The 25,571-nt window shown below is 45.2% G+C and overlaps 2 protein-coding genes and 1 non-coding gene across 3 annotated transcripts; 2 read left to right on the top strand and 1 right to left on the bottom strand.

The window, feature by feature from the left end:
* Window positions 1-1,059: 1,059 nt before the first annotated feature.
* On the top strand, window positions 1,060-11,964 carry rtn2b (reticulon 2b). The gene is made up of 7 exons (XM_029699304.1): window positions 1,060-1,166; window positions 9,123-9,333; window positions 9,720-9,858; window positions 10,150-10,219; window positions 10,457-10,503; window positions 11,369-11,427; window positions 11,647-11,964. The coding sequence occupies exons 1-7, from the start codon at window positions 1,154-1,156 to the stop codon at window positions 11,753-11,755; spliced, it is 648 nt and encodes a 215-aa protein (XP_029555164.1). The 5' UTR covers window positions 1,060-1,153; the 3' UTR covers window positions 11,756-11,964.
* A 1,102-nt stretch (window positions 11,965-13,066) lies between these two features.
* Window positions 13,067-23,703, top strand: LOC115154501 (ras-related protein Rab-4B). The gene is made up of 8 exons (XM_029700775.1): window positions 13,067-13,220; window positions 13,557-13,637; window positions 14,155-14,269; window positions 19,212-19,274; window positions 19,382-19,536; window positions 19,633-19,728; window positions 19,852-20,018; window positions 22,974-23,703. The coding sequence occupies exons 1-7, from the start codon at window positions 13,205-13,207 to the stop codon at window positions 19,968-19,970; spliced, it is 645 nt and encodes a 214-aa protein (XP_029556635.1). The 5' UTR covers window positions 13,067-13,204; the 3' UTR covers window positions 19,971-20,018; window positions 22,974-23,703.
* trnat-ugu (transfer RNA threonine (anticodon UGU)) lies at window positions 18,818-18,893 on the bottom strand. Its single transcript has one exon. It is a non-coding gene; the product is annotated as a tRNA-Thr (tRNA).
* Window positions 23,704-25,571: the final 1,868 nt, after the last annotated feature.

The raw sequence follows: 25,571 nt of genomic DNA, 5'->3' as shown, positions 1-25,571 counted from the left end.
GGCGTCTACGCCTGCAGATTAGAGGAGCCAGAAGCATCAGTCTTTTATAACAGCAGCACAGGCAGCATGTGAGAGGAACAGACTGGGAGAGAAGGAAGGAGGGACTGAGCGGGAGGGAGGGGCTGCGAGTAATGGAGTAAAGGAGGGAGGGATGGAGGGAGGGAGGGAGAGAGAAAGAAAGAGAGAGAGAAGGCTCATCTATATTATGCACACTGATGCTCCCTTTGAAATCCACTATGAGTCATGTGGTGGTGCATTTGTAGTGTTTTACCTTGCCTTGAGCTGAATCTGTGCATGACGCACTTAGCTCTGGCCATGGCCAGTCTTTATTTAGAACAACCTGCCTGACACTATTCATACTCATAATTCATATGCAAATAAAAACGGAACAGATTTGAATGACTAGTTACAGTGATTTTAAGTGATTAGACTGTACTAAGCAGTAATTAGAGAGAGTTTTAAACTGACCTAAATCTACAGCACAACAATTTTTTGATTTGTGAGATTTATGTGAAAACGCATGATGATATAGCATTTATGATTTCATTTGTAATTTTATAATAGAACACAGTAATGATTGGGAACCTTATTTTGTGTCTTCATGCGAGTGCTTTTCTATATGAATGTAACATGAGGGATTTGTATTATTTGGGCTATGTATTCTTCAAATCCTAATCAATCAACCTGTAAGTCCTATAACGATTAAATGCCTATACATAAATACTAACCTCTGGTGTGATCTAATAGAGTGGTAGGCCTACTTCGAAAACCTGTTCATTTGATTGACTGAGGGGTTTTTGTTTTGCATAACAGACAGCCCAAGGAACCAAGGATCTCTCTGGAGACCAAGGAACTGTCTGCACTAAAACACATATTGACGTCTCAGGTTCCCCAAGTTACATGAATGTGTGTTAGTGTGTGTGAGTGTTTGTGTGTATCTGTGTGTGTCTGTGCGTGTGTGTGTGTGTGCCCTCAAAGAGGGGGTATCCAATTGGCAGGATAAAAGTAGGCCAGCCGGGCCCTGTTCTGCTGACAGGGATGGTAAGGACAAAAAAAGATCCTAGCGAGGGCCATAGGAGTGCAGGGGGTCTGGGAGATTAGTGAGCAGCAGAGTAAGCTAGTGGGGTGGTTTGCACAGTGATCCGCTGCCGAAATGGCCACCAAAGGTAAGACGGTGTAAATGTGTGACTTTGCCTTAGGTAGACTTGGCCTCTGTGTATGGGCTGATGTGACCAGCTGGCTGTGGGACCAGTGAGAGGGGAGAAGGACTCCTCTGTGATCCCATGCCCACCTCAGGGGCTTTGCTAATGGGCAGGTGGGCACGAAGATTAGTTCTAATCCGGTCACTGATATAGGCAAAGAGACCTACAGTTAGTGGAGAGAGGGATAGACAACAAAAACAAAACAAGTTGCTGACAGAATGGTGCTTAGCAAGCCTCTTTCTCCTGATCTGTCTTTGAGGAGTGATTACTCGTCAAATATTTCATCTGTCTTGGCCATGTTGGTGAATCATTATGGACACAGCTGCTGGGTATTTAGGGTTAAGGGTTGGGGTGTAGGAGGGAACTGGGCTCTATCTGTGAAAGATTCCTGGATGTTAGTTTAAATCAAATAATTTCCCCTCTAGATTTACACTTGTTAGTGTTAGTGAGCTCATTGGGAGTTTCAGCTGTTGCCGAAAGGACTCTTCAGCTTTACTGCTTTACTGCAGATCTGCTATGCATTTGCACAATCTACTTAATGCATTGTGTATGTGTGTGTGTGTGTGTGTGTGTGTGTGTGTGTGTGTCTCCTAACTACCCTAAGAGGTCATGTGTTGTGAACAGAACCATAAATACAGTACATGTCTCTGTAAGCTATGTGTTGTGAGAGAGACAGTTTATTTCTCTAGGTTGTTAGGTCAGGGTGTGGGGTGGGCATTCTATCCTTTATATTTCTTTGTGTTGAGCCGAGTATGGTTCCTAATCAGAGGCAGCTGTCTATCGTTGTCTCTGATTAGGAATCATACTTAGGCAGCCTTTTTTCCCCCCACCTTTAGTTCCCTGTGGCTCAGTTGGTAGAGCATGGTGTTTGCTACGCCAGCATGGTGTGTGCAACGCCAGGGTTGTGGGTTCGATTCCCACGGGGGGCCAGTACGGAAAAAATTAAATGTATGTATGCATTCACTACTGTAAGTCGCTCTGGATAAGAGTGTCTGCTAAATGACTAAAATGTAAAATAGCCTTGTGGGATCTTGTGTTTGTGTAGCTGCCTGTGAGCAGCCCAGAACGTCATGTTTCCTTTTCTTCTGTATTGTTTTTGGTGAGTTTCTTATTTATAAAACATGTGGAACTCTACGCACGCTGCGCCTTGGTCTACTCATTTTGACGAGCGTGACAAGACCATATATCTTCAACTCGCCATTTGACGTTTGTTAATTCAAGAAGCATATAGGCTACTGGTGCTGTAGGCATTAGGCACACAATAAACAAGCCATAAGTTCAAGTTCAAGTTTGTTTATTCATCACATACATGGAGTACACAGTGCAATGATTTACTCAACGAGCAATGATAACTTGGCTATATACACAGGGTATCTGTACCGAGTTGACTTGCAGGGGTACAAGGTAATTGAGGTAGATATGTACATACAGTGCCTTCAGAAAGTATTCAGACCTCTTGACATTTTTTGTTAGGTTACAGCCTTATTGTAAAATTGATTAAATAGTTTCCCCCCCCCTCATCAATCTACACACAATACCCCATAATGACAAAAACTGTTTTTTAGAAATCTTTGCTAACTTATAAAAACCAAAAAACTGAAATATCACATTTACATAAGTTTTCAGACCTTTTACTCAGTACTTTGTTGAAGCACCTTTGGCAGTGATTACAACCTCAAGTCTTCTTGCGTATGACGCTACAAGCTTGGCACACCTGTATTTGCGGAGTTTCTCCCATTCTTCTCTGAAAATCCTCTCAAGCTCTGTCAGGTTGGATGGGGAGCGTCGCTGCACAGCTATTTTCAGGTCTCTAGAGATGTTCGATCGGCTTCAAGTCCGGGCTCTGGCTGGGCCACTCAAGGACATTCAGAAACTTGTCCTGAAGCCGCTCCTGCATTGTCTTGGCTGTGTGCTTAGGGTTGTTGTCCTGTTGGAGATGAACCTTCGCCCCAGTCTGAGGTCCTGAGTGCTCTGGAGCAGGTTTTCATCAAGGATGTCTCTGTACTTTGCTCTGTTAATCTTTCCCTCAATCCTGACTTGTCTCCCAGTCCCTGCCGCTGAAAAAAATACCCACAGCCTGATGCTGCCACCACCGTAGGGATGGCCTTCCCTGTAGCTCAGTTGGTAGAGCATGGTGTTTGCAACACCAGGGTTGTGGGTTCGATTCCCACGGGGTGCCAGCACAGGAAAAAAAAAAAAAAAAATTAAAAAAAATGTATGAAATTGTATGAAATGTATGCATTCACTACTGTAAGTCGCACTGGATAAGAGCGTCTGCTAAATGACTAAAATGTAAAATGTATGAGGTCAGGTTTCTTCCAGGCGTGACGCTTGGCATTCAGGCCAAAGAGTTCAATCTTGGTTTCATCAGACCAGAGAATCTGGTTTCTCATGGTCTGAGAGTCTTTAGGTGCCTTTTGGCAAACTCCAAGCGGGCTGTCATGTGCCTTTTACTGAGGAGTGGCTTCCGTCTGGCCACTCTACCGTAAAGGCCTGATTGATGGAGTGCTGCAGCGATGGTTTGTCACGTCCTGACCAGCAGGTGGAGTAGGTGTTAAGTGTTGGTCAGGGCGTGGCAGAAGAAGTTGGGTTTTCTTTGTTCTGTGTTGAGCCTTAGGCTTTGCCAGACTGTTTGTTGTTCGTTCGTTAGTTCTCGTGTTTTGTTATTTTTGTATTCATTTTGAAAAAATAAATAATCATCAAGATGAGCATACACATACCTGCTGCGTTTTGGTCCTCCTTAACCGACGACGACCGTGACAGAATTCCCCACCACCAACACAGGACCAAGCAGCGGAAGAAGGCTGGCGAGGACTGAGAGACACGACGGGTAAGGGAGACCGAGAGGCACCCCCAAGAACTTTTTAGGGGGGGGCACAAGGGCTATTTGGCGGGGCGAGATTACAGCCCCAGGCCAGCTCCCCGTACCCTTGTAGGGCAGACTGGACAGGTCCCGTGCTTTGGGGTTGGGGCTGTGGTGAGGCCTGGGATTTTCAGGCCGGTAGGCAAGGTACCAGCGCCTCGCATGTGCCAGGGCGAAGTAGGCATCGAGCCGGAAGGGGTGATGCCAACCCTGCGCTCAAGACAGCCAGTGCGCCCTTTCGGTCCGGTGGATCCCGCTAGACGCACTAGCATGGAGGTGCGTGTTCCGAATCTGGTACGCCCAGTACCAGCACCACGCACCAGGCTTCAAGTGCGTAAACCCAGCCTCGCCAGTCAACAGTCACCAGAGCTGCCCGCCAGTCAACAGTCGTCGGAGCTGCCCGCCAGTCAACAGTCGTCGGAGCTGCCCGCCAGTCAACAGTCGTCGGAGCTGCCCGCCAGTCAACAGTCGTCGGAGCTGCCGCCAGTCAACAGTCGTCGGAGCTGCCCGCCAGTCAACAGTCGTCGGAGCTGCCCGCCAGTCAACAGTCGTCGGAGCTGCCGCCAGTCAACAGTCGTCGGAGCTGCCCGCCAGTCAACAGTTGTCGGAGCTGCCCGCCAGTCAACAGTCGCCGGAGTGGCCAGACTGCGCTGAACTGCCGGAGTGGCCAGACTGCCCTGAACTGCCGGAGTGGCCAGACTGCCCTGAACTGCCGGTGGCCAGACTGCCCTGAACTGCCGGAGTGGCCAGACTGCCCTGAACTGCCGGAGTGGCCAGACTGCCCTGAACTGCCGGAGTGGCCAGACTGCCCTGAACTGCCGGAGTTGCCAGACTGCCCAGACTGTCCCGAGTTGCCAGACTGCCCAGACTGTCCCGAGTTGCCAGACTGCCCAGACTGTCCCGAGTTGCCAGACTGCCCAGACTGTCCCGAGTTGCCCGACTGCCCAGACTGTCCCGAGTTGCCAGACTGCCCAGACTGTCCCGAGCTGCCAGACTGTCCCGAGCTGCCAGACTGCCCAGACTGCCCCGAGCTGCCAGACTGCACCGAGCTGCCAGACTGGCCGGACTGCCCCGAGCCGCCGGACTGCCCTGACTGCCTGGAACGGCCAGAACCTGAGCCGCCTCCAACATAGGTGGGTTGGGGAGGGGGGGTGTAGCACAGTGCCGTCGTTGACGGCAGCCACCTCCCTTCCCTCCCTGTAGTTAGGGGTAAATTTTCGGGTTGTTTTGGGTGTTTTGTGTTTTTGCTTTTGAAGGTGCATTCGGGGTCTGTACCTTTAGGGGGGGGTAATGTCACGTCCTGACCAGCAGGTGGAGTAGGTGTTAAGTGTTGGTCAGGGCGTGGCAGAAGAAGTTGGGTTTTCTTTGTTCTGTGTTGAGCCTTAGGCTTTGCCAGACTGTTTGTTGTTCGTTCGTTAGTTCTCGTGTTTTGTTATTTTTGTATTCATTTTGAAAAAATAAATAATCATCAAGATGAGCATACACATACCTGCTGCGTTTTGGTCCTCCTTAACCGACGACGACCGTGACATGGTTGTCCTTCTGGAAGTTTCTCCCATCTCCACAGAGGAAGTCTAGAGCTCTGTCAGAGTGACCATCGAGTTCTTGGTCACCTCCCTAAATAAGGCCCTTCTCACCCGATTGCTCAGTTTGGTAGGCCCGACAGCTCTAGGAAGAGTCTTGGGGGTTCCAAACTTCTTCCATTTAACAATGATGGAGGCCACTGTGTTCTTGGGCACCTTCAATTCTGCAGAAATGTTTTGGTACCCTTCCCCAGATCTGTGCCACGACACAATCCTGCCACAAGTCTTCTTTGGTATGACTCTACAAGCTTGGCACAATCCTGTCTCTGAGCTCTATGGACAATTCCTTCGACCTCATGGCTTGGTTTTTGCTCTGACATGCACCGTCAACTGTTAGACCTTATATAGACAGACTCCAATGAAGTTGTAGAAACATCTCAAGGATGATCAATGGAAACAGGATGCACCTGAGCTCAATTTCGAGTTTCATAACAAAGGGTTTGAATATTTAAGTAGATCAAAATAATCTAAAAACCTGTTTCCGCTTTGTCATTATGGGGTATTGTGTGTAGATGGCTGAGGATTTTTTTCTTTCATCCATTTTAGAATAAGTCTGTAATGTAAGAAAATGTGGAAAATGTTAAGGGGTCTTTGTCTTGCTGACGTTGAGGGAGGGGCTGTCTGATCGTCGTTGGTGATCAGGCCTACCACCGTTGTGTCCTTAGCAAACTTAATGATGGTGTTGGAGTCGTGTGCAGCCACACAGTCATGGGGTGAACAGGGAGTACAGGATGGGAATAAGCATGCACCCCTGAGGGGCCCCCCATGTCAGCGTGGCGGATGTGTTGTTGCCTACCCTCACCACCTGGGGGCGGGCCATCAGGAACTCCAAGATCCAATTGCAGAGGGAGGTGTTTAGTCCAAGGGTCCTTACCTTAGTAATGAGCTTGGATGGCATTAGGGTGTTGAACGCTGAGCTGTAGTCAATGAACAGCATTCTCACATAGGTGTTCCTCTTGTCCAGGTGGGAAAGGGCAGTATGGAGTGCAATAGATACTGCGTTATCTGTGGATGTGTTGGGGTGGTATGATAGTGTTGGAATGATGGTGTTGATGTGAGCCATGACCAGCCTTTCAAATCATTTCATGGCTACAGATGTGAGTGCTACGCTTGGCGTTCTTGGGCACAGAGACTATGGTGGTCTGCTTGAAACATGTAGGTATTATAGACTGGTTTAGGGAGAGGTTGAAAATGTTAGTGAAGACACTTGCCAGCTGGGTACGCATGCTCTGAGTACGCGTCCTGGTAACCTATCTGGCCCTGCAGTCTTGTGAATGTTAACCTAACATGTTAACCCTGAATGTTGACCTTTAAAGGTCTTACTCACATCGGCTACAGAGATGACACAGTCGTCCGGAACAGCTGGTAATCTCATGCAGGGTTCAGTGTTGCTTGCCTCGAAGCGAGCATAGAAGGCATTTAGCTTGTCTGGTTGGCTAGCGTCACTGGGAAGCTAGCGGCTGTGTTTCCATTTGTAATTCGTGATAGTTTGCAAGCCCTGCCACATCCGACAAGTGGCAGCTGGTGTAGTAAGATTTGATCTTAGTCCTGTATTGATGCTTTGCCTGTTTGATGGTTCATCGGAGGACGAAGCGGGATTTCTTATAAGCGTCCAGATCAGTTTCCCAGTCCTTGAAAGCGGCAACTCTAGCCTTTAGCTCAGTACAGATGTTGCCTGGAATCCATGGGTTCTGGTTGGGATATGGTACGCACGGTCACTGTGGGGACGACTTCGTTGATGCACTTATTAATGAAGCCGGTGACTGATGTGGTAAACTCCTGAATGCCTTCGGATGAATCACGGGAACATATTCCAGTCTACGCCAGCGAAACAGTCCTGTAGCTTATTGTGTGCATCACTGGTACGTCCTGTTTGAGTTTTTGCTTGTAAGCAGGAATCAGGAGGATAGAGAAAAATATGATAAAATCAAAACTCAGTGACATTAAATAGAATAGAATATAGGCTCGAGGGGGTATGGTGTATGGCCAGTATACTACGGCTAACGGCTGTTCTTATGCACAGCTCAATGCGGAATGCTTGGATACAGCCCTTAATTGTGCTATATTGGCCATACTGTATACCAAAAAGCCCCGAGGTGCCTTATTGCTTCATTATATTATTGATAAATTACTATTCTATTTGATCTCATTGAGTTTTTATTTTATCAAATAAACAGGTTACCAACGTAATTAGAACAGTAAACAAGCGTTTTGAGTCATACCCGTGGTATATTTAAACAATAAGGCCCGAGTAGGTGTGGTACATGGCCAATATATCAATGTCTCCAGCTAATCAGCATTCAGGGCTCGAACCACACAGTTTATAATGTCTGTTATAAACTGGGTGGTTTGAGTCCTGAAGGCTGATTGGCTGAAAGCTGTGGTATATCAGACCGTATACCACGAGTGACAAAACATTTATTTTTACTAGTCTAATTACATTGGTAACCAGCGTATAATAGCAATAGGGAACGTCGGGGATTTGTAGTATATGGCTAATATACCACGACTAAGGGCTGTATACAGGCACTCCGCGCTGTGTCGTACATAAGAACAGTCCTTAGCCGTGGTATATTGGCCATATACCACACCCCTCGGGCCTTATTGCTTAAATATACCATAGCTTTCAGACAATCAGCATCCAGGAGCCAAACTAGATAATATAATATAATACAAGAAGGCACTCAATGAATTAAGACGGCTATTAAAAAAATGTGCTGGGGATATCTCCCTTGTAACTCCCTTGTTGTCCTCATTTAATCCACACTGTCAGTGTTCAGCTAATGTAACTGACATATTTCAAACTTGTATTACCAACAGTCAGGGCTGAGGCAATGGTATCACTGCCCAATGATGTAACTTGTTACTTAATTATCAAAGACATGTTGCATTTATCCCTTGTTTGACCACAGCATTCACCACAGTTCCAATATTATAAGAGTGGTTTGAACTTCTCTGTCTCTTTTCCTTCCAGACATCAGATGAGCTCAATTGCTCTCCCAACAATTGTATGATCTTAATTTGAGCACTCTTTAGTTGCTGAGAATTTATCTGCACAGCAGGAAATACAAACGTGTAGTGCATTCAAAGTTTAAAAAGGCTTCTAAAGTTTGTAATTTCCACTTTAAAATATAAGACTTGATTTGCCCTAACGAAAAATGTCTCAACCACTACAAAAAATGTTCATTAAGTATAATCCACATAATAATTAACATTTCCTGTTGCTGCAAGATTATTTTCCTGCTGTTGCAAACTGGCTCAAATTAAGCTCCTACATCTGTAAATCGCTTATCCAGATCAGTCTGAATACCAGCCCCGACATCCACACTTATTCATCTGTACAACTCATCTATCTTTCCCTTCCATTCACTTGTTGTCCTCCACCACTTACTAATTAATTAATGAATTAATGGATGGATGAATGAATGTATGAATGATCTATACACACTCCATCCTCTCTCTGTCTCTCTGCAGTAGTGGATCTGATCTACTGGCGGGACGTGGGGAAGACAGGGCTGGTGTTCACAGGGCTGGTGATAGGCCTGGCCAGCCTGTTCCAGCTCAGTGCCATCACCGTGCTGTCCTACCTGTGTATGGCCATCATGTGTCTCACCTTCCCCCTACGCCTCTACTACAAACTCCTAGAGCTGATACGTAAGAACCCTGAAGGAGTGCACCCCTTCCAGTGAGTACAGTTTACAGCAGTTACCATGCTCTAGTTTATATATAGAGAGACATATCATATCACTCTAACAGCCATCTGTGTACACACACACACACACACACACGCACGCACGCACGCACGCACGCACACACGCACGCACACACAAACAGCCATCTGTGTACACGCACGCACGCACGCACACACACACACAAACAGCCATCTGTGTACATGCACGCACACACACACACACACACACACACACACACACACACACACACACACGCACACACACACACACACACGCACACACGCACACACAAACAGCCATCTGTGTATGGCTCTGTGCATCTGTTGGTAGAAAATGCTTCTTGTAAACTAGGGGTGTGTGTGTGTGTGTGTGGTATCAGGTCTTATATAGGAGACGACAGCTCTCTGACAGATGAGGAGACGGTGTTGGTGGTGGAGGAAGTGGTGCTGATGATTGCCTTTGCCGTCACAGAGCTCAAACGCCTGCTCTTCATCGGCAGCATCATGGACTCCATCAAGGTCAGGGGCCACTGTCAATGTCCCTCTGAAAACGCAAAAAAAAATCTGTATTACTGTAATTATGTACTGTAAATATGTGTAGGGATTGGGGAAGAAGCTAAAGGTTGAAGTCACACAATCACCAGCACTTGAGTCAGACAACATAACTGGTCCTCCTGAGGGCAATCAGCAATTGGACAGATGCAATATATACAATACATCAACAAAACATATACGTTGCTTCGTAAACTCACGTGCTATCTCTACCTATTCCAAACGATGACAATCTAAACAAATGTTTTCTGTTGTCAGTTTGTGTTGCTGCTGTGCGTCTTGGTCTATGTGGGCATCACGACCAACGGACTGACCCTGGTGATAGTTGGTGAGACCATTCTGATCCATGCAATACCTCTCTATCTTAGTGTTGTACACCACACTGTCCTATAGCACTACCCTCATACATGATTATGCTCTAATACCATAACATGCTACATTTCTCTCTCTGTTTCATTCATACTTCACTTTCACCCATCACCTCTGATCTGTCATAAAGCTATATGTAAATAATGATTGTGAACATAGTTTGTTGATCTGATTTCCTTCTATGTCTCTTTCGCAGGTGTCATCTGTGTTTTCTCTCTTCCTCTATTCTACAAACAAATGCAGGTGAGGCAGAGAGCTCCTGCTGTTCACAGACTCTGCTTGTAGATAATTATAATGTAATCCACATTACAGCAGCAACCAAAGGACTGTGTTTAATAAATCAAAATCAAATCAAATGTATTTATATAGCCCTTCGTACATCAGCTGATATCTCAAAGTGCTGTACAGAAACCCAGCCTAAAACCCCAAACAGCAAGCAATGCATGTGAAAGAAGCACGGTGGCTAGGAAAAACTCCCTAGGAAAAACTCCCTAGAAAGGCCAAAAACCTAGGAAGAAACCTAGAGGAACCAGGCTATGAGGGGTGGCCAGTCCTCTTCTGGCTGTGCCGGGTGGATATTATAACAGAACATGGTCAAGATGTTAAAATGTTCATAAATGACCAGCATGGTCAAATAATAATAATCATAGTAGTTGTCGAGGGTGCAGCAAGCACGTCCGGTGAACAGGTCAGGGTTCCATAGCCGCAGGCAGAACAGTTGAAACTGGAGCAGCAGCATGGCCAGGTGGACTGGGGACAGCAAGGAGTCCTCATGCCAGGTAGTCCTGAGGCATGGTCCTAGGGCTCAGGTCCTCCGAGAGAAAGAAAGAAAGAGAGAAAGAGAGAATTAGAGAGAGCATATTTAAGTTCACACAGGACACCGGATAAGACAAGAGAAATACTCCAGATGTAACAGACTGACCCTAGCCCCCGACACATAAACTACTGCAGCATAAATACTGAAGGCTGAGACAGGAGGGATCAGAAGACACTGTGGCCCCATCCGATGATACCCCCGGACAGGGCCAAACAGGCAGGATATAACCCCACCCACTTTGCCAAAGCACAGCCCCCACACCACTAATATGCACTTGTGTATCGGTGACAGGGTCGGATGAAGAGGATTGGCAAAGCGGTCAACGGCCTCCTGAGGAAAATCAAAAGCTTGTAAGTGCTGAACAAGCCTGTTGAAATGACTGATATGACTGTTTTCATTTTTCATATGGCTAATTTCCTCACTAAACCCTACAGGGACATTTAATATTATGTTCTTTAAAACATTCAGGTCACAATAACCCAGAAACTATGCTCAACACATTATAAATATCTCAACATTTTTGACGCAGTATAAAATAACTTTTGACACTGTCATTTTTGTCTCTGCAGGTTTAAGAGGTTGTGCAGTACGCTGAGACCCTCTACTGCGGCTAAACCTGCTCCAACCACCAACCTTGTGCCAGCCCTGGCCCCAAAACACAAACAAAAGTCAAAGTGATAAGAAAGAGAAAGGGGCATCTATGGGAAAAGAGGGGGGGTCATTCATAACGTCTTATCAGACCAGGGGCTGGGAAACTCTGACAAGGAACTCATGGGGGTGTGACGGGAGGGGGTACAAGGACCTCATGGGGGTGTGACGGGAGGGGGTACAAGGAACTCATGGGAGTGTGACGGGACGGGGTACAAGGACCTCATGGGGGTGTGATGGGAGGGGGTACAAGGACCTCATGGTGTGACGGGAGGAGGTACAAGGACCTCATGGGGGTGTGACGGGAGGGGGTACAAGGAACTCATGGGAGTGTGACGGGACGGGGTACAAGGACCTCATGGGGGTGTGATGGGAGGGGGTACAAGGACCTCATGGTGTGACGGGAGGGGGTACAAGGACCTCATGGGGGTGTGATGGGAGGGGGTATAAGGACCTCATGGTGTGACGGGAGGGGGTACAAGGACCTCATGGGGGTGTGACGGGAGGGGGTACAAGGACCTCATGGGGGTGTGACGGGAGGGGGTACAAGGACCTCATGGGGGTGTGACGGGAGGGGGTACAAGGACCTCATGGGGGTGTGACGGGAGGGGGTACAAGGACCTCATGGGGGTGTGAGTGTTCTTTGGAAGGGTACTTGTGTTTTATATTTCCATTTTCCCATTGTGGTGTCTGTGAATGGGAACAAGCTTTCAAATCCAGTGTTTGGTGTTGGTAACCTAAAGATGTTTACAGACAAATGCAATGTTTATATGGGAGGGAATTTTCAGTCAAATCTAAAAGACAACTAGTTCACCTTGGGGAGTTGGGGTGTGTGTGTGTGGGGGGGGGGTTATACCACAGAACACTTGCCATCTTAAGACCAAACATGGTGAACACTGGCCATCTGACCACATGCCTTATAATTTACTTTGGAAGTACACTCAAAGTGTAAGAATGGGTGCATATTCAATGATTGGTGCTTACTCAAAAGTGTAATTAAACTGAATTGTTCCCTTTTTCTTGATTCTTGTTTAAATTGTTGAATAAATGTTGAGGAAATGTTTCAACATTTCGAAACTGCTCCTATCAATGAATATTTTTTTGAAAGGAAGATGACAGACAGACACATTACATACTCAGGGCTATTACACTGATTATTCATCAAATGAAATAATTCTATAATTATATTTGCCTAAATAATTATCAGAAACATAACTGAATTCATGTTATCATCACACTGAGAATAAAATATTGATTAACATGCTACAAGCCTACAGTTCATGATGCGTGCCCTTCTACAAATAATTGTACGTAGCTAGAGCGTTGCAATTGTCGTCATCACGCGCGTCTGTCTTGGATGGCAAAACAATTTATGTGGATGAATCCGTCTGATTAAACGGGTTTGTGGCAATATTTGATAAGTCAATAAGTTACTTATTGACATTTCAGCACTTGAAGAGCTTGAATCCATCAAAGGAAATGACAGAAACATATGGTAAGCAAAGCAATACTTGGCGTCACTATATGCTATGCGGGTTGTTCTTTCGTCAGGGATAAGAAACAAGATGAAGCTTGTAGGCTAGACAGCCGCCTATAGCTAGCAACTTAGTAAACGTTACTTACAACTTGTCAGTCTATAAGATGGCTAGCTAGTTCTCTAGATCTGTAACACTCGTCGTCAGGAACCTTAACCACTGCTTCTGTTTGATTTGTGAGAAAAAGACGGCTTTCAACGTCTCTGCTCTTGGCTGCTTCCATGTGGTCAGTCTGTTGTAGTCGTGTGATGTAGTAAATGTGTAATCATTATTTATTCTCCTTCGTTCTTTTCCAGATTTCCTTTTTAAATTCTTGGTGATTGGAAGTGCGGGATCAGGGAAATCCTGTCTTCTCCATCAATTTATAGAAAACAAGTGTAAGTGAAAATGTTATTAAATTGATAACTTCCAGAAACAGCATATGCACGTCTTAAAGATCACTGCCCTCATGGAGATGGCACTGTAATGTTATAGTAGGGTACTGTAATGTTATAGTAGGGTACTGTAATGTTATAGTAGGGTACTGTAATGTTATAGTAGGGCACTGTAATGTTATAGTAGGGTACTGTAATGTTATAGTAGGGTACTGTAATGTTATAGTAGTGCACTGTAATGTTATAGTAGGGTACTGTAATGTTATAGTAGGGTACTGTAATGTTATAGTAGGGTACTGTAATGTTATAGTAGGGTACTGTAATGTTATAGTAGGGTACTGTAATGTTATAGTAGGGTACTGTAATGTTATTATGGTATCACTACCACGTTTTTGGATATGTTTACTCTACATTTACATTAGGCTGTATGAGACAACATTAAATATGCCAGCAAAGCTTCTCTACCACCACATGCAACAGAGTCTGTTTTGTTTTGTGTTGTCTGTTCTGTCCCATATAGTCAAGCAGGACTCCAGCCACACCATCGGGGTGGAGTTTGGCTCCCGGGTGGTAATGGTCGCTGGCAAGACAGTCAAGCTGCAGATCTGGGACACAGCTGGACAGGAGCGATTCCGGTAGGTAGCTCTAATTAACAGGATGCTTGTTATCTGATATCTCAGCAGGATGTTCATTTGATCAAATCAAATGTTATTAGTCACATGCGCCGAATACAACCTTACAGTGAAATGCTTAATTACAAGCCCCTAACCAACAACAAAAAACACAGCCTGGTATAGAGGTCCTGGATGGCAGGAAGCTTTGCCCCGGTGATGTACTGGACCGTACGCACTACCCTCTGTAGTGGCTTGCGGTCGGAGGCCGCGGAGGCCGAGCAGTTGCCATACCAGGGCGGTGAGGCAATCAGTCAGGATGCTCTCGATGGTGCAGCTGTAGAACCTTTTGAGGATCTGAGGACCCATGCCAAATCTTTTCAGTCTCCTGAGGGGAATAGGTTTTGTCGTGCCCTCTTCACGACTGTCTTGGTGTGCTTGGACCATGTTAGTGTGTTGAGGATCAGCGTGGCGGATGTGTTGTTACCTACCCTTACCACCTGGGGGCAGCCTGTCAGGAAGTCCAGGATCAAGTTGCAGAGGGAGGTGTTTAGTCCCAGGGTCCTTAGCGTAGTGATGAGCTTTGAGGGTACTATGGTGTTGAACGCTGAGCTGTAGTCAATGAATAGCATACTCACAATGGTGTTCCTTTTGTCCAGGTGGGAAAGGGCAGTGTGGAGTGCAATAGAAATTGCATAATCTGTGGATCTGTTAGGACGGTATGCAAGTTGGAGTGGGTCTAGGGTTTCTGGGATAATGGTGTTGATGTGAGCCATGACCAGCCTTTCAAGCACTTCATGGCTACAGAAGTGAGTGCTACGGGTCGGTAGTCATTTAGGCAGGTTACCTTAGTGTTCTTGGGCACAGGGACTATGGTGGTCTGCTTAAAACATATTGGTATTACAGACTCGGACAAGGAGATGTTGAAAATGTCATTGAAGACACCTGCCAGTTGGTCAGCGCATGCTCGCAGTACACGTCCTGTTAATCCGTTTGGACCTGCGGCCTTGTGAATGTTGACCTGTTTAAAGGTCTTACTCACATCGGCTGCAGAGAGCCTGATCACACAGTCTTCCGGAACAGCTGGTGCTCTCATGCATGTTTCAGTGTTATTTGCCTCGAAGCGAGCATAGAAGTAGTTTAGCTCGTCTGGTAGGCTCGTGTCACTGGGCAGTTCTCGGCTGTGCTTCCCTTTGTAGTCTGTAATTGGTTTGCAAGCCCTGCCACATCTGACGAGCGTCGGAGCCGGTGTAGTAAGATTCTTAGTCCTGTATTGACGCTTTGCCTGTTTGATGGTTTGTTGGACGGCATAGCGGGATTTCTTATAAGCTTCCGGGTTAGAGTCCTGCTCCTTGAAAGCGGCAGCTCTAGCCTTTAGCTTAGTGCTGATGTTGCCTGTAATCCATGGTTTCTGGTTGGGGTATGTACGTATGATCACTGTGGGGACAACGTCATCGATGCACTTATTGATGAAGCCAATGACTGATGTGGTGTACTCCTCAATGCAATCGAAGGAATCCCGAAACATATTCCAGTCTGTGCTAGCAAATCAGGCCTGTAGCTTAGCATCTGCTTCATCTGACCAGTTTTTTATTAATTGAGTCACTGGTGCTTATAGTTATAGTGAGGGAAATAAGTATTTGACCCGTCTGCAAAACATGACTTAGTACTTAGTGGCAAAACCCTTGTTGGCAATCACAGAGGTCAGATGTTTCTTGTAGTTGGCCACCAGGTTTGCACACATCTCAGGAGGGATTTTGTCCCACTCCTCTTTGCAGATCTTCTCCAAGTCATTAAGGTTTCGAGGCTGACGTTTGGCAACTCAAACCTTCAGCTCTCTCCACAGACTTTCTATGGGATTAAGGTCTGGAGACTGGCTAGGCCACTCCAGGACCTTAATGTGCTTCTTCTTGAGCCACTCCTTTGTTGCCTTGGCTGTGTGTTTTGGGTCATTGTCATGCAGGAATACCCATCCACGACCCATTTTCAATGCCCTGGCTGAGGGAAGGAGGTTCTCACCCAAGATTTGACGGTACATGGCCCATGTCCATCGTCCCTTTGATGCGGTGAAGTTGTCCTGTCCCCTTAGCAGAAAAACACCCCCAAAGCATAATGTTTCCACCTCCATGTTTGACGGTGGGGATGGTGTTCTTGGGGTCATAGGCAGCATTCCTCCTCCTCCAAACACGGCGAGTTGAGTTGATGCCAAAGAGCTCCATTTTGGTCTCATCTGACCACAACACTTTCACCCAGTTGTCCTCTGAATCAGATGTTCATTGGCAAACTTCAGACGGGCATGTATATGTGCTTTCTTGAGCAGGGGGACCTTGTGGGCGCTGCAGGATTTCAGTCCTTCATGGCGTAGTGTGTTACTAATTGTTTTCTTGGTGACTATGGTCCCAGCTGCCTTGAAATCATTGACAAGATCCTCACATGTAGTTCTGGGCTGATTCTTCACCGTTCATGATCATTGCAACTCCACGAGGTGAGATCTTGCATGGAGCCCCAGGCCAAGGGAGATTGACAGTTCTTTTGTGTTTCTTCCATTTGCGAATACTCGCACCAGCTGTTGTCACCTTCTCACCAAGCTGCTTGGCGATGGTCTTGTAGCCCATTCCAGCCTTGTGTAGGTCTACAATCTTGTCCCTGACATCCTTGGAGAGCTCTTTGGTAATGGCCATGGTGGAGAGTTTGGAATCTGATTGATTGCTTCTGTGGACAGGTGTCTTTTATACAGGTAACAAACTGAGATTAGGAGCACTCCCTTTAAGAGTGTGCTCCTAATCTCAGCTCGTTACCTGTATAAAAGACACCTGGGAGCCAGAAATCTTTCAGATTGAGAGGGGGGCAAATACTTATTTCCCTCATTAAAATGCAAATCATTTTATAACATTTTTGACATGTTTTTCTTGATTTGTTGTTGTTGTTATTCTGTCTCTCACTGTTCAAATAAACCTACCATTAAAATTATAGACTGATAATTTATTTGTCAGTGGGCAAACGTACAAAATCAGCAGGGGATCAAATACGTTTTTTCCCTTTTTTCCCCTGTCTAAGTCCAGAGTATAATGAATATAATACAGTGCCTTCGGAAAGTATTCCGATCCCTTGACTTATTCCACATTTTGTTACGTTACAGCCTTATTCTAAAATTGATTAAAACATTTTTTTACCCTCAATCTGCACATAATACCCCAGAAATGTTCGGTAATTTATTAAAAATAAAAATGGAAATATCACATTTACATAAGTATTCAGACCCTTTACTCAGTACTTTCTTGAACCACCTTTGGCAGCGATTACAGCCTCGAGTCTTTTGGGGTTTGACGCTACAAGCTTGGTTCACCTGTATTTGTGGAGTTTCTCATATTCTTCTCTGCAGATCCTCTCAAGCTCTGTCAGGTTGGATGGGGAGCGTTACTGGACAGCTATTTTCAGGTCTATTCAGAGATATTCCAGTCCAGGCTGGCTGGGCCACTCAAGGACATCCCAAAGTCACTCCTACGCTGTCTTGGCTGTGTGCTTAGGGTCGTTGGCCTGTTGGAAAGTGAACCTTCACCCCAGTCTGAGGTCCTGAGCGCTCTGGAGCAGTTTTTCATCAGGATCTCTCTTTGCTCCGTTCATCTTTGCCTTAATCCTGACTAGTCTCCCAGTCCCTGCCGCTGAAAAACAACCCCACATCATGATGCTGCCACCACCATGCTTCAAGGCAGGGATGGTGCCAGGTTTCCTCCAGATGTGATGCTTAGCATTCAGGCCAAAGAGCTGTCATGTGACTTTTACTGAGGAGTGATTTCCTGTCTGGCCACTCTACCATAAAGGCCTGATTGGTGGAGTGCTGCAGAGATGGTTGTCCTTCTGGAAGGTTCTCCCATCTCCACAGAGGAACTCTAGAGCTCTGTCAGAGTGACCATCAGGTTGTTCAGTCTCTCGGTTCCAGTTTTGATGCACCTGTACTGACCTTGCCTTCTGGATGATAGCGGGGTGAACAGGCTGTGGCTCGGATGGTTGTAGTCTTTGATATTTTTGGCCTTCCTGTGACTTCAGGTATTGTAGGTGTCCTGGGGGGCAGGTAGTGTGCCCCCTGTGATGCGTTGGGCAGACCGCACCACCCTCTGGAGAGCCCTGTGGTTGCGGGCGGTGCAGTTGCTGTACCGAGCGGTGAAACAGCCCGACAGGATGCTCTCAATGGTGCATCTGTAAAAGTTTGAGGGTCTTAGGAGCCAAATTTATTCTGCCTCCTGAGGCACTGTTGCGCTGCCTTCACCACACTGTCTGTGTGGATGGACCATTTCAGATTGTCAGTGATGTATACGCAGAGGAACTTGAAGCTTTCCACCTTCTCCACTGCAGCTCTGTGGATGGGGGTGTGCTCCCTCTGCTGTCTCCTGAAGTCCACAATCAGCTCCTTCACTTTGTTGGTGTTGAGGGAGAGGTTATTTTCTTGGATCCACTCATTTTTACATTTACATTTTTAGTCATTTAGCCGACGCTCTTATCCAGAGCGACTTACAGTAGTGAATGCATACATTTCATACAATTTCATACATTTCATAATTTTTTTTCTGTGCTGGCCCCCCGTGGGAATCGAACCCACAACCCTGGTGTTACAAACACCATGCTCTACCAACTGAGCTACAGGGAAGGCTCTCCACCAGGGCCCTCACCTCCTCCCTTTTCTTGTCATTATTGGTAATCAGGCCTACTACTGTTGTGTCGACTGCAAACTTGATGATTGAGTTGGAAGCGTGAGTGGCCACGCAGTCATGGGAGAACAAGGAGTACAGGAGGGGGCTAAGCATGCACCCTTGTGGGGCCCCTGTGTTGAGGATCAGCGTAATGGACTTGTTGTTTCCGACCTTTCCCTTTGACGTAAGTATTAGTGGATGCTACATAATGTTCTACATCATGATGTTGAAAAGAGACGGCTCCTCTGTCTGACACTCTTGTTTTCCCCTGACCTCAGATCAGTGACTCGCAGTTATTACAGAGGGGCAGCAGGGGCTCTCCTGGTTTATGACATCACCAGGTAAGACCCTGATTTACTCTAATCCCAAATTAACCCCATATTAGATGACAGTGGATCCATATAATATTTTACTTGAATATACTTCTGTGTCTCTCTGTGTATCCAAGTCGGGAAACGTACAATGCCCTGACCAACTGGTTGACAGACGCTCGGACACTGGCCAGTCCAAACATTGTCATTATCCTCTGTGGGAACAAGAAGGACCTGGAAGCTGACAGAGAGGTTACTTTCCTTGAGGCATCCCGTTTTGCCCAGGAGAATGGTAATGTAGCTTAATGACCCTGCATACTGAGTGATGGTTGTGACTATAGACAAAGGAGATTGATTACTTAATTAGTCCATGTTGTTATAAAAACAGAAGTGATGTTCCTGGAGACGAGCGCCCTCACCGGAGAGAACGTGGAGGAGGCCTTCCTCAAATGTGGTCGCACCATCCTCAACAAGATAGAGTCAGGTAATAACGCAGAGCAATGTAGTGCACTAGTGATATATAGGCATCCACATTAGCTGAAGTGCTAACTGTGTATCTTTGGATGAGTTTTCTCATGTTTAATATGTCGACGTGTCTCCTCTGTAGGTGAGTTAGACCCAGAGCGGATGGGCTCAGGAATCCAGTATGGTGATACGACGGTGAGGCAGCTTCGCCAGTCGCCACAGGCTGGCTCAGAACAGGGCAGAGATCAGTGCAACTGTTAAAGGCTAATGCTAACCCAGCTCTAAGACACACAGATCCCATGTCTCCAGGTAAGTAGTTTGTATTAAACCTACACTGATAAGTATGGCTCCTTACAAGTGTTTTGTATTTCTTCAATTGATAATCTATTAGTGTGATCATTTTAGGGCTGTCCCCAATTATTCGACTGGTCGATAGGCTGTTGGTCGACCAACATTTTCTTTAGTCGAGCAGTAGCATATGTACACTACCGTTCAAAAGTTTGGAGCCACTTAGAAATGTCCTTGTTTTCCATGTAAACATACATGAAATGAGTTCCATTGACAAGGTTATAAATAATGATTTTTAATTGAAATAATTGTGTCCTTCAAACTTTGCTTTCGTCAAAGAACCTCCATTTGCAGCCTTACAGATCTTTGACATTCTAGTTGTCAATTTGTTGAGGTAATCTGAAGAGATTTCACCCCATGCTTCCTGAAGCACCTCCCAGAAATTGGATTGGCTTGATGGGCACTTCTTACATTTACACTTTATACGGACAAGCTGCTCCCACAACAGCTCAATTTGGTTCAGATCTGGTGACTGTGCTGGCCACTCCATTATAGACAGAATATCAGCTGACTGCTTCTTCCCTAAATAGTTATTGCATAGTTTGGAGCTGTGCTTTCGGTCATTGTCCTGTTGTAGGAGGAAATTGGCTACAATTTAAGTGCCGTCCACAGGGTATGGCATGGCGTTGCAAAATGGAGTGATTGCCTTCCTTCTTCAAGATCCTTTTTACCCTGTACAAATCTCCCACTTTACCACCAAAGCACCCCCAGACCATCACATTGCCTCCACCATGCTTGACAGATGGCGTCAAACACTCCTCCAGCATATTTTCATTTTTTCTGCAACTTTTTTCCAATCTTCCTCTGTCCGGTGTCTGTGTTCTTTTGCCCATCTTTAATCTTTTTCTTTTTATTGGCCAGTCTGAGACATGGCTTTTTCTTTGCAACTCTGCCTAGAAGGCCAGCATCCCAGAGTCGCCTCTTCACTGTTGACGTTGAGACTGGTGTTTTGCGGGTAATATTTAATGAAGCTGCCAGTTGAGGACTTGTGAGGCGTCTGTTTCTCAAACTAGACACTCTAATGTACTTGTCCTCTTGCTCAGTTGTGCACCGGGGCCTCCCACTCCTGTTTCTATTCTGGTTCGAGCCAGTTTGCGCTGTTCTGTGAAGTGAGTAGTACACAGCGATGTGTGAGATCTTCAGTTTCTTGGCAATTTCTCACATGGAATAGCCTTCATTTCACAGAACAAGAATAGACTGAGTTTCAGAAGAAAGTTCTTTGTTTCTGGCCATTTTGAGCCTGTAATCGAACCCACAAATGCTGATGCTCCAGATACTTAACTAGTCTAAAGAAGGCCAGTTTTATTGCTTCTTTAATCAGAACAACAGTTTTTAGCTGGGCTAACATAATTGCAAAAGCGTTTTCTAATGATCAATTAACCTTATTAAAATGATAAACTTGGATTAGCTAACACAACGTGCCATTGGAACACATGAGTGATGGTTGCTGATAATGGGCCTCTGTATGCTTATGTAGATATTCCATAAAAAAATCAGCAGTTTCCAGCTACAATAGTCATTGACAACATTAACAATGTCTACACTGTATTTCTGATCAATTTGATGTCATTTTAATGGACAAAAAATCTGCTTTTCTTTCAAAAACAAGTACATTTCTAAGTGACCCCAAACTTTTGAACGTTAGTGTGTGCGTGCGTGTTATAATATATATTTTTTTGATGGCACGCGAGACACCTGTCTTATTCGCGGCCATCTCAGTGAACTAATCCATTGCAGAGACCGCGGGGATGGCACAGTCCAAGGGGAGTGTGGCTGCACAATGCACTTCTCTCTCCAGAAATCCAATTTGTGCATATTCATTGTTTCATAACTTCATAGATTTTTTTTTTGCGTTTGATTGTTAGTGTCTATCAATTCCCCATTACATACAGTACCAGTCAAGTTGAGACACACCTACTCATTCCAGGGTTTTTTATTTTTACTATTTTCTACATTGTAGAATAATAGTGAAAACCTCAATTATGAAATAACACATATGGAATCATGTAGTAATCAAAAAAGTGTTAAACAATTCAAAATATATTTTATATTTGAGATTTCTAAGTAGCCACCCTTTGCCTTGATGACAGCTTTGCACGCTCTTGACAATCAAAGTCTGTTTTTCTATCCATTGAGAATGACAGTAGTTCCTCAATATATTTGAAAATCTTTCCAGTGCTCTCCCTTTCGATAACCACTCAGCGTGAAAGGGAAAAATGTCATTCTCTGGTCATAAAATAGTTCTACCTGATTACTTCTTATTCCAAATAGCCTACAGCTGTGTCTGTCCTGAGCTCACTGGCATGGAATCTCTGAGGGCCCAGAATATTTGATACAATGTTGCGAGGACAGTTCGTTGCAGACAGGCAATGTGTGGCCATGCGTAGCCAATGTGATTTATAGGATATTTATTTTTATCAGGATATTTTCTACCTGCAGGCAGCAATATTTTTATTTGTTAGCTTTATAGGCTATTTTTACATATTTGGCAAAGGCAGTAGAAGTAACTTTAGGTTTGTATCATTTTCATTTGGATAGAATTTTGATTAACCACATGACAATGATTTTGAGATATGAAAAAGTTATTATAAATGAAATGAAACTGTTCTACGAAAATGTGCATATGAACTGCCACGCAAATCGGTCGAATAAATTGGGATTCCACATGAGAAAGTTTGCTGACTCCTCGTGTAGCCTATTACTGACAACTTCAGGAGAGTAATGACAGAATTTGTGAAAGCCAGTAGGAGAGGGAGGATGATCAAGGTTTTTTTTCTTATCTTGATATCTGGCTCCCTCTTTAGTCGGGACAGCCCTAGATCAGTTAGATTATTGGTATTTAGTGAACTGGGCTGAACTTGTTAAATCTCGCTTTGCCGGTGTACATCTTTCCTTTAACCGTCTCTGTACACTCAGGCTTTTAGAGGACTGCCCTGTGACTTTTGACCCCTGCCTCTGGAAAATTGCTGGAGAGACCCTGTGTGGAACTTAAGGCTGGGTTAGCGTCTTGATCAGGAACTGTGATGTGAGTATCTGGGTCCAGTCATTGAGCTACTCTTCTCCAGGCCTGTCTCTCTCTGACTACTGCTCCGCTGCGCATCGCCAGGGACTACAAGTGACATCAGCAGAGAGACCTGACCAATCAGAGCCAGGCCCATGGACACACACATCAGGATGTTTGTTTTTAATGTCTTTACTCAGAAGCAACAGCTACAGCAGCTCATACACCTCTCACTGTTCACTCTATTGATGTCTCTTGATGTAAAGCTGGTGAAAGTCCAGTTAAAGCTTGTAGACAGTGATGGGACTGACATGGTGTAAGGAGAACACAACACCAGACTTTTATTTGTGTTCGATCTCTGTAAAAGTTTAGCCTATTTATTGGTTGTGTTAAGCTGTTGTGAATATATCAAAAGGAAATAACATTTGTGACATTGGTGTACAATGTTTTGAGACTGTAAAAAAGCAGGGAACTTATGGTAGTCAGTGTACACATATAGTACTGTGTGAATGTTTGTGTACAATTTTGACAACGTTAATACACTTATATATACATACACAAAGTATGTGGACCCCCTCATATTAGTGGATTCAGCTATTTCAGACACAGGTGTATAAAGTCGTGCACACCTCCATGCAATCTCCATCGAGAAACATTAAAGGATTGGCCTTACTGAAGAGCTCAGTGACTTTCAACGTGACACCATCATAGGATGCCACCTTACCAACAAATCAGTTAATCAAATTTCTGCCCTGCTACAGCTGCCCCAGTCATTTGTAAGTGCTGTTATTGTGAAGTGGCAACAATTGCTCAGCCGTGAAGTGTTAGGCCACACAAGCTCACAGAATGGGACCACCGAGTGCTGAAGTGCTTAAAAAGAATCTGTCCTCGGTTGCAACACTCACTACCAAGTTCCAAACTGCCTCTGGAAGCAACGTCAGCACAAAAACTTCATCGGGAGCTTCATGAAATGGATTTCCATAGCTGAGCAGCCACACAAGCTGAAGATCACAATGCCAAGCATCGGCTGGAGTGGTGTAAAGCTCGCCGCTGTTGGACTCTGGAGCAGTGGAAACGCGTTCTCTGGAGTGATGAACCACGCTTCACCATCTGGCAGTCCGATGAACGACTCTGGGTTTGGCGGACGCCAGGAGAATGCTACCTGCCACAATGCATAGTGCCAACTGTAAAGTTGTTTCAGCATGACAATGCCCCCAAGCACAAAGTGAGGTCCATACAGAAATGGTTCGTCGAGATCTGTGTACAAGAACTTAACTGGCCTGCACAGAGCCCTGACCTCAACCACATCGGACACCTTTAGGATGTTTTGGAACGCCAACTGTGAGCCAGGCCTAATCGCCCAACATCAGTGCCCAACCTCACTAATACTCTTGTGGCTGAATGGAAGCAATGTCCCAACATCAATGGAAAACCTTCCCAGAAGAGTGGAGGCTGTTATAGCAGCAAAGGGGGGACCAACTCCATATTAATGCCCATGATTTTGGAATGAGATGTTTGACGAGCAGGTGTCCACATACTTTTGTTCATGTAGTTTAGGAGTTGGAGGCAAGCCCTACAGTCGTATGTATGCATGTATGTATGTATGTATGTATGTATGTATGTATGTATGTATGTATGCATGTATGTATGCATTGGTTCTGAATGACTATCAAACTTCAGGTTCGGGGGGAAACAAATATGATGTATTTTACATGTGAGGTATTGTGCAATGATTATGAAAGGATTGAGGCCGTATCTAAATCAAATCAAACCAGATTGTCATTGATGGACCGAAGTAAAGCACAAACGTGAGTATCTCAATTTTTAAAGTTGTTTGTGTGATTGTTTTTAGTAGATGCATATCTGGACTATGATCTTACATGTGACGTTTGTGTGCTAAATATAATTATTGAACTGAAGAACTGCCCCTCCTTTGCAAAGCCTGTATGAGCTTGAATTAATAAATAATTAAACCAAATTCATTACACTTTCTCATTCTATCACTTTTTATTTGTATGAGTGTGGCTAACACACATTTTACACCCCCCTGTTCCGGAGTCAGATCATACACGTCAACATAGGATGAATCATCTTCAGTGGTTAAATTGAGCCAGAGAGGCAAGCTCCAGCACCTTGGGTTAAAGGGAGAGGCATGCTCCAGCACCTTGGGTTAAAGGGAGAGGCGAGCTCCAGCACCTTGGGTTAAAGGGAGAGGCAAGCTCCAGCACCTTGGGTTAAAGGGAGAGGCAAGCTCCAGCACCTTGGGTTAAAGGGAGAGGCAAGCTCCAGCACCTTGGGTTAAAGGGAGAGGCAAGCTCCAGCACCTTGGGTTAAAGGGAGAGGCGAGCTCCAGCACCTTTCATGTTCAAAGAGAAAAGTTGGATAAAAGTTGCATAAATCAACATTAGGGTTGTGGTTGAGGTTTTTTCAAAATGGTATATATACTCACATTTGTTTTTCATGAAATTAATGCTTATAGGTGCCTTTTTGTGTGTGTAAAATATTACTGTTCT

The sequence above is a fragment of the Salmo trutta genome, chromosome 19 (assembly GCF_901001165.1).
Source record: "Salmo trutta chromosome 19, fSalTru1.1, whole genome shotgun sequence".
NCBI lineage: Eukaryota > Metazoa > Chordata > Actinopteri > Salmoniformes > Salmonidae > Salmo > Salmo trutta.
Note: the sequence above shows the minus strand (reverse complement) of the source record. Positions and strands in the feature narration are given on the sequence as shown.